The sequence below is a fragment of the Pelodiscus sinensis genome, chromosome 15 (genome assembly GCF_052426305.1).
Source record: "Pelodiscus sinensis isolate ZL-2025 chromosome 15, ASM5242630v1, whole genome shotgun sequence".
NCBI classification, from domain to species: Eukaryota; Metazoa; Chordata; order Testudines; family Trionychidae; genus Pelodiscus; species Pelodiscus sinensis.
Window position 1 is genome coordinate 5,398,357 of NC_143066.1, and position 12,893 is coordinate 5,411,249.

Here is a 12,893-nt window from a genome sequence, read left to right on the forward strand (position 1 = left end):
CCCTCATCTGAGTTTAATTCTACTTTCAAATGTGGCTCTGATTACTTTTTCCAAAAGGTAGTGTAAGGGCTCATATTTGTGTCAGTAGTAAAGTTACTAGTTAATAAATGTGTGTGTTCAACTGCCCAAACTTGCAAACATTGGAGGATCTGACGACTAAACTGGTTCTTTCTAATTTGTGAATCACCAGTAACAAAATGCTGCTGCACACATTGTCCTCATTTTCCTTATTACGTCTCTCTCGTCTTATATGGGGTTGCATAGGTGTAAAAGAGGCAGAATTTGATGCTGCAGCTGGAGTTTAGATAATTTTTGTGTTGGCTAAAACAGAATTCAGTTACATTACCACAGCTCATAGAAGGGAGGCCTTATTTATAGTAAAGCTTCTACCCTGGGACTTGGAAGGCTTGAGGTTAGTCCATGGCTCTGCCAGACTTCCAGTGTGACATTGCGTAAATTAACTTAATCTTTCCCTTGCTTCTATGGAGATAAAGCCACCACTTTTTTTCTTACAATCTAAAAAAAGGGGGGGGGAGCAGAAAAAGGGTATGTGTTTGAGAGTAGGGATTGTCTCATCTTGTGTATGTAGTCCCTAGCGCAGTGGGGGGTCCTAACCTTGTTTGGACTTCTGCCTTCCTCTGTAATAATATTAAATAATACAAAATTTGAGCTGTTTTAGACCAAAGTGAAAATAGGTTCTAAACTAGAGGGTCCTTTGCAAAGGTCTGTGTCTGTGTCTGTGTCTGTGTCTGTGTCTGTGTCTGTGTCTGTGTCTGTGTCTGTGTGAGTGAAATAAATAAAGATGGAGCACTGCCAGGTCATGCACCTTAGTTGGTTACAGCACAGGGAGGTAGACTCATTCCAAACCATTTTGGCTTTAAAATTCAAAACCAGCATTTCAACTCCACCAGAAACCAGTAAACTGCCAGTCAACATCCCAAAGCCAAGCTATGTTCTCCTGAGTCCCTTCCTAATAAGGAAGGAACAGAGCCATTGGAAATCAGTTCTATCCTCTCTTGCCAATGGCTGTCTGTGCATAAGCTACAGATATAAAATCCGGTATAATCAGTTAACTGGTTAAATGTTACGAATAATTTTGTATTATCTGCAATTTTTGCCACATCACTGTTTACCCCATTTTCTAGATCACTTATGAGTATGTCGAAGAGCATTGGTCCCACTACGGTCTCCTAGAGAACACCACTATTTACTCTTCATTCTGAAAAACTAACCATGTATTCCTGCCCCTTTGTTTCTTATCTTTTAGCAAGTTACTGATCTGTGAGAGAGCCTTCCCTTTTATCCCATGACTGCTTACTTTGGCTAAGAGTCTTTTGTGGGAGACTGTGTGAAAGGCTTCTTTCAAGTATGCTCCTTTAGCATTTTTTTTGATCATCCAGTTGCCCCTCTAATTGTGAGCAGGCTTCCTGCTTTTGCTGTACTTAAACTAACTTTTTTTTTTTTTTTTTTTTTTGTCTGAGTCTGACTAGTTGGTCTTCAAATTCTTTTGTGGCCTGCTTAATTATGACTGTAATTTGACTGGTCAGAGTTCTTCTCCTTTCTGTTTTTCTCAATATGATTTTACTTCCAATTTTTAAAGGTTGCCTTTTTGCTTCTCAGCACTTAACTTTTGTTTAGCCATGATGAGACTTTGGTACTCGTACTATGTTTTTTTTAAATTTGGGGTATGCATTCAATTTGATCCTCTGTTATGGTATTTAAAACCTTTCCATTAGTGATGTAAGGGTGCAGCTGTTTAAAAGGGTAACCATGGTTACTGAAATAGCTACACCTGGCTCCTTGAGGAGCTGGATACCGCCTTGTGGGATTGGAGCGGTAGGTGGGAGCTGGTATGTGGGGGAGCTGGTTAAAAAGCTGACTTCCAGCATGCACTGGCTCCCAGGGAGCTGCCTGCTGCCCTGTGTGTAACAGTGAAGCAAATTACACTTATTTTAATATCCCTGACTTACATGCAGTATACGGGCGTTTCGCTTTTGGGAGTGTACATTTTAATTTCCATTTAACTAACTTCCTTATGTTTGGGTAATTCCTCTTTCTGTAGTTAAATGCTACTATGGTAGACCTCTGTCAGTGCCTCCAGTGTGCTTGTCTTCCACTTAGGTTGATGAAACAGTGAATCTGCAGGCATCTGCCTTGCAAACAGCTTAATTGATGGAAGGCTAAGGTGGAAAATCTGTTACTGACTATACTGTTAGATTGTCCATGTCAGCTGCATGGCAAAGTATGCATAGCAGTAACTGAAATTCTGCCTTTCCTGGAGGAAGGTTTTGGTAGCCTCTTCCAGTAGTGAATCCGGTTCTTCTTTGCTGGTCTTCACTGAGCAAGAGGAACACAGATCCAAATACCAGGTCCTCTGATGAAGGGTTCTGATAGCTCTAGTAATTTGAAGGGTTCTGATAGCTCTAGTAATTTGAAGGGTTCTGATAGCTCTAGTAATTTACTGCTCTAAAGTCAGAGAAGACTGCAGGTGTTGCAGTCCGATACCATTCTGTTTTTATCAGTAATCCGATATAATGTAACAGGAGGAATGTGACCATGGAATTAAAACAGCTCAGATTGATCAAGTTGTCGACTGCAATAAAGTACAGGGATGCTTTTCTGTGAAGCATCTAAAATAGGGGTGGGCAACCAGAGCTGCGAGCAGCCGTATCTCCAGACATGCAGGTAAATAAAGTGCCAGCGTGCCTGCCAGGGGAGAACCATGGCAAACTGTGTTCTGGCTTGTGGGCTGCTTATTTCCCTCCCCTGATCTGAAAGCTGGTGTGTAGAACTTGACAAAGCTTTAAATTCAGAAAGGAAATCTGGGAATGGTCTACGGGAGGGGAGAGTTTCATGGTTATGACGTGTGAGTTTTTGGCTGCTTCAGAGTTTTGAATAGAAGGGAAAGGGGATCAGGAGGAGGTAGGGTGGCCAAAGAGGAGGTGATTACAGTAGTAGAGGTGAGTTGAAAGACCACGTGAAATAAAATGTTAGCAATTGAGAGAGAGTCTTATTTTAGTCACGATACAAAATGGAGAAGCTGGACGTAAAAATTTGGATGTCAGCTAAGTGAAAGAGGAGGCAAAAGTGATAAAGTCCAAAAAAGCATAGTCCAGTCATCTTTTATTCTCAAACCAGCTTCTTCCCCCCCCCCCTTTTTCAATAATGGCTCAAAGTATTTTGACACATTAAAGCAAACTCATCTCTTAGCATTTAATATGCTGACCGTCTACCAGTCTATGGGTGTGTCTAGACTACAGGGTTTTTCAAAAAAGTGGCCTTTTTTCAAAAAAACTTCCCGTGTCTAGACTGCTGCCACTTTCTTTCGAAAGTAAATCAAAGGAACGTAGCAGGTTTTTTGGACAATGGAAAACCTCGTTTTACAAGGAAGAACGGCTTTTTTCAAAAGTGTTCTTTCGAAAAAAGGCGCTATGTAATGCAAACTGTGCTTTTGAAAGAGAGCCTCCAGACTGCCTGGGTGCTCTTTCAAAAAAGCGGCTTTGCTTTTTCAAAAGTACTGGTTGTTGTCAAGATGCTTTTTTTCGAAAGTGGCTTTAGAAAAAGCGTCTTTCGAAAGAGGCTTGCCGTTTAGACGTAGCTTGTTTATCAACCCCAAAGGGGTCTTCATTAGTGATCTGGGGTGTAAAATTGGCTCTGTATTCATCATAATTTTCATACCTTGCCTATTCCTGGTCTCCTTAATGTACTGATGCCATGGTGGATGACCTAGTACAGGACTGGCCAACCCGCTTCCCCCCTCCCCTTCACGTGCAGCTTGCAAAGCCTTTCCTGCACCCATAAAAATGGCTCCCAGTCCCCGTTTTCCTGTGTTCACCGTCCGGTGTGGCAAAGCAAGATAGCGCTGGCTGACGGGAGCCTGAGCACCTGGAGTTGTGCTTAAAGGGGCAGCTCCCTTTTTGTTGTTTTTTGCTTGGTGACTTTTTTCCCAGTGTCTCTTTGCGCTATGTCCCCAAGTATTGTGGCTCTTTGCCTTTAACGGGTTGGCCACCCCTGACGTAGTACAAAGCAAATATGAAAGTAAAAGGTGTTTTTAAAACTGAGCCGTTTGTGTTCCCTGGAATCAGAATCAATCTTGGTCCTCAGCTTCCCATCCACCATCCTGATAGTAATGATTCTGGTGACCAAATTATGCAGGTAATGATACCTGTGCATTTTCATTGGGTTTTCACAGGTGTAACTGACAATAAAAGAAAGTTACTCACCTTGGTGCAGTAATGGTGCTTCTTCGAGATGGGTCCCCGTGGGTGCTCCACTCTGGGTGCTGGTGTGTCCTCGCACCAGCGACCAGAGACTTTTTCCAGCAGTTTCTGCTGCACCACGCAGGGGCCATAGCGCCCTCTAGTGCCGTTGGAATTGTTGGGTGCCTGTGTGGCGCGGCGCCTCAGTTCCTTCTCTACCGTCCTCGGCAGCAGACGGAGCCAACTGTTCTCCTTATTCCTGTTTAAAAATAGTTAAATATCCAGTTTTACCCCATAGTTTCCTCATAGTCCAAGTTTTTTAGCTCTCTTCTCCTCCCCTGTCAGTTTAAAAAAAATTTAAACAAATTTTCCTTGTTGCGCTCTGCCGCTTTTCCTGACCCCTCATGCCCGGTTCCCCGGGCTTCAAGAGATGCAAGTCATGTCAGGATGCCGTGCCCGCCTCGGACGGGCACTCCAAATGTATTTAGTGCCTAGGGGAGGCACATCAAACTCAAAAGTGCCCCCACTGTTCAAAATTAACAGCACAGGTGCGACGAGACCGAGCCAACAGACTTAAGACGTTGCTCTATGAGAAGTCCCTTCGCCCATCCTCGGAGGACTCTCCTACGGCTTCAACATCGGCTCACTTGAGTAAGGGTATGGAGAAAAATCATCCCTCTACCCACTCTGGGCCCGCTACCTGAAAAACTGGTCTAGCCCCGAACCCATCGCGGCCATCGGCCGCACCGGTTAGTACCAAGGCAAGGCCAGGAACTTCAGGGATGGTGCTGCCTAAGCCATCAGTGCCGCATAAGAGAGCTCGCTCTGAGCCCACACCGTGATTGGCGGCACTGACTGGTATGGCTACGGAGGCACCATCAGTGCCGACCGCACCGGCGGGCTGCCACAAGGATCAGTGAATAACTGATGCACAAAGAATGGAATGTGGCTGGTGCTGCAGAATTAGACATTAGAAAAATTAGTTTTTTGTCAGTAATTCAGCAGCGCTCGCCCTGAATATAAGAAGGAACAGAGTAAGATGGTGACACTTTTCCCACATTGTAAAAAGAATCTGAACTTTACTTTGAGACACACTAACCTATCAGCACATTGGAACAACATGCACGGCATTCCTGCTGGGCACTTAAATGCTTACTCTTTGTAACTTTTACATTAGTGTAATTTATACCACCCATGAACATGGCTCACTGTGTTTGACCAAGCAATGGGACAACCGTTATGAAAGCAGACTGACACTGATGCAGCAGTAGATGCAGGTCAGAAGATAAGGTATGATGGAGCATTTGTTTTACCAGTAGATGAGACAGGCCACACACAGAATGGAGTAAGGAGAGGGTTTAGGATGGAACTCAGAGACTGATGGGGGCCATGGAGCTATGAAAGGAGTCTGAAAGAGGCGTAAGATACAAGGATAGAATGGAGTTGTAAAAGTGCATGAAAGGGGCATTATCAAGACCAAGGGAATGGTCCAGAGCACTGAGTAAAGAGAATCTGATTTGTCGGAGTTTCTTGGTGATCTTAGCGCTGGCAGTTTCAGGAAGAGAGGTGAGTGGAGGTCAGATTGAAGTGGGTTGAGGAAAGATTGGGTAGAGAGTAGGGATGTAATAGTGTAGTCAGTTAACCAAAATGCAAAAGCTTATAGGTTAATGCTATAGACTACATGCATTTCTCCCCCCACCCCCACCTCCACCCCACCAGTAAATTTTTTAGCAGGCTGGCCAGCATCCGCACTTAGTCCTGTCTCACGCTGGGTCTGGGACCCTACCCCTACTATGGCTCTGCATTTAAAGTGTGTTAGAAGCCAGGCAGGCAGACAGCCCAGCTCAATTCCAATACAGAGTCAGCAGCATGGAGTGGCAGGGGGCTCCTTGGCTGGTGGCCCCACCCACAGAGACTATAGAATAGTTGACTAACCAATAAGAATTCATGAGGTTACTCGACCATTCAATTAACCGATATTTAACATTCCTAGTAGAGAGGGAGTCAAGACAATGAGAAAAGCAGCATCTATGAACCTAGAGCTAAATAGTAATAAATTGGAATATTAGCTGGAAAGATTGATGAAGTAGAAAGATAATGGAAATTAGTGGGGTGGAAGAATGAAGTGGCATTAGAGAAACTAGTTATTCTCTCTGGTTGGATTGGAAATGAACCCATTTTAACACTGACTTGACTGAAGGTCCAGAGGAGCCATAACCTGTGAAACAGATCTGTATTCTCAGGTGGTAAAAGCCAGTGAAGAACTTTGCATATTAATTGTGGATATTGTTAGCATTGCTTTGTGAGAAGCAAACTTTTCAAGCTCCTTAGAAAGAATTCAGTTCTTCGTTATTGGACGAGTATTAAATTGCAGTGTATATACCAACACGTACCTAGTGGAAAACTATGTTAGTACCTTGTTAACTTTTTATCTTATTTTTGGTTATTTGTAATTATAATTTTTCAGAACCAGTAACTCTTCAGAAATTTGTTGAGAAATATGAGAGAGCATATCTATGAGAAGGGCAGTTATTTTTTGTTGCTCACAGGTGTGTGGGTTGAGGAAGAGCAGTGTTGAATTTCAACAATTTGGGTTTTATTCACTCTAGAGATGTTGGTTTCTCAGTCTGAGTAATAAGCATAAATATTTTAGAGATGTTACATTTTAGATTCTGAATAAATTAGCAAACAACCTAGGATTAACTGACACTTCTGAAATAGTTACCTACTTAAAATATTCAGATACGTAACAAGGGAGCACAGAATTATGACATCTAATTCTGGATATTTTTGATGTGTGAAATAAGGATGTTAAGGACTAGTCGACTCCAGTAGGCAAATGCTTTTTGGATAGTCAGTGGATAATCAACTAGTTGATTCCCCTTCCCCCTTGCTGTCTCTATCAGATAGAGGCAGCAAAGGGGGCAGGGGAAGAAGGGGTGCTTAAAAGCAGCGGCGCTGCACAGCTGATCCGCAGCTCAGCTATGCAGTGCTGTCCCTTTAAAATGCCGAAGCGCCATGGAGCCGCACGGATTCTGCTGAAATGCCGTTTGGAGCCTGGGATCGGTTGGAGTCCCCAGATGACCCTGAGCTCCCCAGTGCTGCCCCTTTGAAATGCTGAGGCGGCGTTTTAAAGGGGCAGTGCTGCACAGCTGAACTGGGAATCAGCTGTGCGGAGGCTGCCCCCTTTGAAATGCTGCCTCAGAACTGTGGAGCCCGGGGTCAGCTGGGGAGTCCCCCATTGACCCCAGGCTCCATGGCTTTGAAATGCACAAGAGCCTGCAGCTGGGGACTCTTGTACATTTCAAAGCAGACACGCCTGTGTGCAGCCCAGAGTCAGCAGGACTTTCTGCTGGCCCCAGGCTCCAGGAGGAGTTCAGCATTCCTCCTTTGAAATGTACAAGAACCCCTGCTGGAGCTCTTGTACGTTTCAAAGGAGGAATAGGAAGTGCCTATCAACTAGTGGAGTAGTCAATGGAAATTCCATGGACTACTTGACTAGTCAGTTAACTGCAATGTAATATCCTTAGTGTGAAAGTGCTTGGGCTTGGGTAGGGGGGGTTCTTCAAGGTTCTAGCCTTCATTGCCTTTTTTTTCAACTTTCCCATTCCCATTCATGTTACCCTCCTGGGTAAGGAAAACTGAAAATGGTTCTTTCCAAAGCAGTTCCTGTCATTCTATAGTTGCCGGAGTTACTGCAGTTGGAATGGTATGAGCTGCACTTTTTGAATAGAGTGTACTGCCTCTGCAGCATTGCTGACTCTGATTCTGACTTGCCATCTGGCTCCAGGTTTCTCTGCCACTGCAATACCAGGCTGGTCTTGCCTTTGTTTGAAATTAGTTTTAAACATCATTATTCGAGCCCTGCAAATCCATGGCAATCTGCAATTCACTCTTCTGGATACAGATATGGGTGCAGATACAAATGTTGTATCCAGAACCCTGCAAAATTTGTGGATGGATGCAGATATCTATGGCTCATCTTTGTATATATGGATGTAGATGTGGATACAAATTTTGTGTTCATGCAGGGATCTTGAAAGAAATTCCACTTTAAAAAAAATCTTACCGTATTCTTTACATTTTAGGAGCAATACTTTACAAAAATGAATAAACGTTTTAAGCCAATTCTCATAACATTAGATTTCAATGTTAGAGAATGTCGTACTTATTTTACTAGTCCCAGACTAATGATTTTCTTTATTCTAAGATACATTGATAAATATCTGTTAATGCATGGTTTGGCTTTTTGTTTAGAAGGCTAGCAGCAGGTGGGAGGAATTTGAAAACCTGTTGTTTGATAACTGACTCCTTTCTCATCTGAGGAAGTGGGTTTTGCCCATGAAAGCTCATGATAGCGTGTATTTTTGTCAGTCTCTAAGGTGCCACAGGAGTACTCCTTGTCCTTCTGAGACTTTCTCTCTCTCTCTGGTCGTTTGAAAGGCTGTTTTCTGCATGGCAGTAAAATGTTTAATTTTGAAGCAGCAATGATTAAAGTCTGAGCACAAGAGTAACGTTCCTGAAGCAACCTTAACAGTGTTCTGATACGAATGCTTGTTCACAGGCTGCTAGGAAAATCTGTGTTGGACCCATCGCTCTGGATAAAAGTCATGTGTGTTCTTGTCCTGTAAAGTTGAAATGCAGACTGAATTCCTTTTTATTTTATATTGTAATTACTTCTCTATCTGCATTGTTCTCTTCCCACTGTTTTGTGCCTCAGAGGAGAACGGATGCTTTTTTCCGCTGTTCCATGTGAGGTCTTCCCCCCCCCCCCCGCAAAAGAAGTCTCTTGTCCTTGTAATCTAGTTTCCCTTTGCTTTTCTCCAGGTAAGAGGAGGAGACGCTGAACTATGATAGATTCCGTTCAGATGATACCTGACTATTCGGTGCAGTGCAGATGGGCAGGAATCTGATTGCAAATGACCAGCAGAACGTTCATTGTGGTGGGAGATCTATGCTGGCATAAAGCTCCTATGCTAGCCACATCAAAGCAAATAGCATTGCAGAACTGAGAGGTGCTTAGTAGACCCTTTGCTTGTGGTACAGTTTAGAGTAGCTCCCCATTGACTCTGAATCTCTCTGGAGCAAGGGCTGGTCTTGACCACCCCACAAAATCAGGGAGCCATAATCACATCTGACATCCCCTCCTCTCCCCTGCCTGAGTTTGCAGCCATGGGGCTCTTAGGCTACGTCTAGACTGCAAGCCTCTTTCGAAAAAGCGCATCTCGACTACAACCAGTATTTTGGAAAAAGCAAGCCACTTTTTCGAAAGAGAGTAGCCAGGCAGTCTGGATGCTCTTTTTGAAAAAGCCCTGTTTGTATTCAAGAACACCTTTTTTTGAAAGAGCACTTTCAAAAAAAGGTGTTCTTCCTCATAAAATGAGGTTTTCCACGGTTGAAAAAACCGCCGCGTCTTTTGATTTAATTTCGAAAACGCGGCAGCAGTCTAGACACGGGAAGTTTTTTTTTTTTGAAAAAAGCTATTTTTTTCAAAAAACCCTGTAGTCTAGACATACCCTTAAATTTGTTGGCCCGATGTTCTTCCCAGGCAGAAGACTGTGCCTTTTTTTAATGGTGCTTGGCGGTATGTTAAACAGGTAGCGCTTGCTCAATTCTGGCCCAGCCTCCCAGCCAATCAGCTGTACTAATGCAGCAGCTCAGAGGTGGAAAAAGACTGAGGCTCCTTGCCCAATAGCTCCGTCCTGCTGAGCACTCACAGCTGGCTGACCAGGTGACTGTGTTCTTCCCTTCCCCCAAAGACTGTAAGGAGGTTGGAATTCCGAAGCTGAGTCAGTGATCTGCTTCATTTGTCATCCACTGACTCAGCACGGGACACCCAGCATTGCTTTGCTCTTTTGTTAAGCAGGTTCAGCAATGCGAGAGGGAAGGGGAGTGAGTCAGTCCTGCCCAGGAGCATCCACTGGGAAAGGCAGAAAGCTGACATGCCCATGTCCCTGTAAAGCCGTGGTTTCCAACCTTTATGCCCCAAATTGCTTTTTGAATTAGAGCAACCCAGGATCTATTCTTCCCTGAGAACTTGCACCTTCCCTGAAACTCCACTTTACTCCATCCCACCCCCCTCCATCGCTGGCTTTCCCCCATCACTCACATTTGCCAGGCTGTGGCAAAGGATTGGGGTTTAGGCTCTGGGCTGGGGCTGAGAGGTTCACTGTGGGAGGGAGCTACAGGCTGAGCCTGGGGCAGCGGGTTGGGGTACAGGAGGGGGTGCCAGGTGCAAGCTCTGAGAGGGAGTTTGGGTGCAAGGGTGGGCTGGGGCAGTGTGTGGGGGACAGGGTGCTGTCTCTGAGAAGGGGGTCAGGGCTAGGGCAGGGAATTGGGGGGGTTACGGTGCAAGAGGGAATAGGGTGGTTGCTCCGTGGGAAGTGACACTGGGTGGGGGCAGAGGGTTGGGATTCAGGAGGGGACTCTTGGAGGAGGCTCAGGGCTAGTGTTTGGCATGTAAAAAGGGGTGTGAGGAGCTGTCTCTGGGAGGTGGCTCAATGCTGAGGCTTACAGTACAGGAGCGGGTATAAGGTGCTGGCTATAGGGGAGGGGGCTGATGGTTGGATTGCAGCCTCCTACTGGCTGGCATGTACTCTGTGACAGCCTTAATGAACCAAAAAAGGGAAAGGCAGTCTTTCACCTGCCTGGCCCCACACCGCTCCTCTAAGGGGCCAAAGCGCTGCTGCTTCCAGGGTTGAGGGACACATGGCTCTGTGTGCTGCTCCTCTCTACTGGCACTGCCCCCACAGCTCCTGTTGGACCCTAGTTACCCAGTCCTGGCCATTGAAACTGCTTGGGTGATGCTTGGAAGCAGGAGCAGCATGCCGAGACCCCTGCCCTCACAGGCTGGCAGTGTGGGCCTGAGGCAAGCAGGGAGTTGCCCTTACCAGCAGCCCCACTGTACAACCTCAGGTTGCAATCGACTAGGAGAGTTCTCAGGATCAAATGGTTAGTGACCACTTCTGTAAAGCCTTCCCTCACGTTTTCCTCCCATGGTCAAAGGTGATTGCAGGAGGCTAACGAGACAGAGCATAGGAACCCTAGAATGTGTGCGGGAGGAAGGGCAAGAGAGATCAGTGGAAAGGGAAACTTGCGGTGGTTAAGTATTTAAAATATCGACTCTTCAGATGTTTGAATTTATGCATACCTTTAAAGAGTGATGATGGAGATGCTGTAAAATTCTCCCTGATAAGAAAGGTGTGTTCTTGGTTGGTCACACTGATTGCTGTAATAGCTTTATACAACTAGTGATAGAAAAGAGGTGTTAAATGGCTCTTCCCTTGCCAAAGAAAAAAATCCCTATCTTTTGAAGTGGTTTTGTCCAGTGTAGTTCTGAATGACTCAAGTGATAGAAGCCCTATCACTAATCTTGGGAGACTCTTCTGTAGGCTATTAGATCTTATGGATAGATTATGTTTGTTATTCAAAGAGAACTTTGTGCAGTGCTATTTTTAAAGTTGCTTTTGTAATTTGTGTGTGTGTGTGTGTGTGTGTGTGTGTGTGTGTGTGTGTGCGCGCGTGTGCCAAGAAGCTGAGAAGTGTTTTTTGTATTAATTTACATAAATTCTACTTTGCTTTTTTCCCAGTTTGTGTTTAAGTTACAGACGAACGCAGCTACCCCTCTAAGATTTTTTTTTAGTCATAAATAAAATTTTAAAAGATTTTCAATTAAATGTCTCAAGTCAATAAATTGTTTATATAAACTTATAACCAGAATTTCTTGTCAGGTTACTATGTCATTTCTGTTGTAAAGTAGGTTTTTTGTAAAATTTCAAAATATGTAAATAGTTAAAGAACTATAAATTTTTATTTATTTTCCCCATGTGCAATTACTATACAGAGCTCCATCTCCTGCATAAAAAAGCACCCCCAAAAAAGTTATTTGCTTTTGGGGGATGTTTTGTCAGTGCATTATTTGGAACAACAACTTTTCCTTCGGAGTTTTGACATGCTTTTATTATTTGGAATGTAACAAATAAGGTTGATGCAAAGAGCATATGGATAAAATCAGGTGTCAGTTTTATTGCCTGATAGGTAACTTTGAAAGTAATTGTGAGTGACCAACCTCAATGTCTCGGATCAAAGGATATGAAGATACTTGCATCTACTTTTATAATTTTAAAAATGTTTGTAGGTAAATGCCAGTTAATAGTAATATCTTTTTTTCTATTCCAGATGGGAATGACAGGTAACACTAGTCCCTTTGGGCAGCCCTTTAGTCAAGCTGGGGGGCAGCAGATGGGTGCCACCGGTGTGAATCCTCAGTTACCAAGCAAGCCAGGCATGACAAATAATTTGCCTCCCTTTCCTACTGACATCAAGAGTACTTCAGTTACCAGTGTGCCAAATATGGTAAGTTGCATTTAACTTGTCATTTTCCTCCTTCCTTGTTATGTATTTTTGAAATATATTTCATGTTCCAAAATATAAAGTTTTACAGATTGAACCTCTCTAGTCCAGCACTCTCAAAGACCTGACCGGTGCCAAACCAGAGAATTTGCTGAACCACAGGAGGTCAATATTGTCTAGCAGTATTACCAACACTTCCACTGCTTACTGGGTTTTTAGAAGACATTTAGGGGTAAATGATTAGAGCTAAATAACAGCACAGAACACTGAGAGCCAGGACTGGCAGCTGTAAACAAACTTTATAGGACCATGGGAAACTTGGCCACACCCATTAGTGGTCAT

General features: G+C 44.1%; 1 protein-coding gene across 6 annotated transcripts in view; it reads left to right on the plus strand.

The window, feature by feature from the left end:
* CREBBP (CREB binding lysine acetyltransferase) overlaps positions 1 to 12,893 on the plus strand; it is a 179,225-nt gene that overhangs the window by 78,945 nt on the left and 87,387 nt on the right. For all 6 annotated transcript variants that reach the window (XM_089782216.1, XM_089782217.1, XM_089782213.1 and 3 more), the window contains one exon: positions 12,378 to 12,554. In XM_089782216.1, the coding sequence (XP_089638342.1) occupies positions 12,378 to 12,554 (177 nt within the window). The remainder of the gene's footprint in view (positions 1 to 12,377; positions 12,555 to 12,893) is intronic.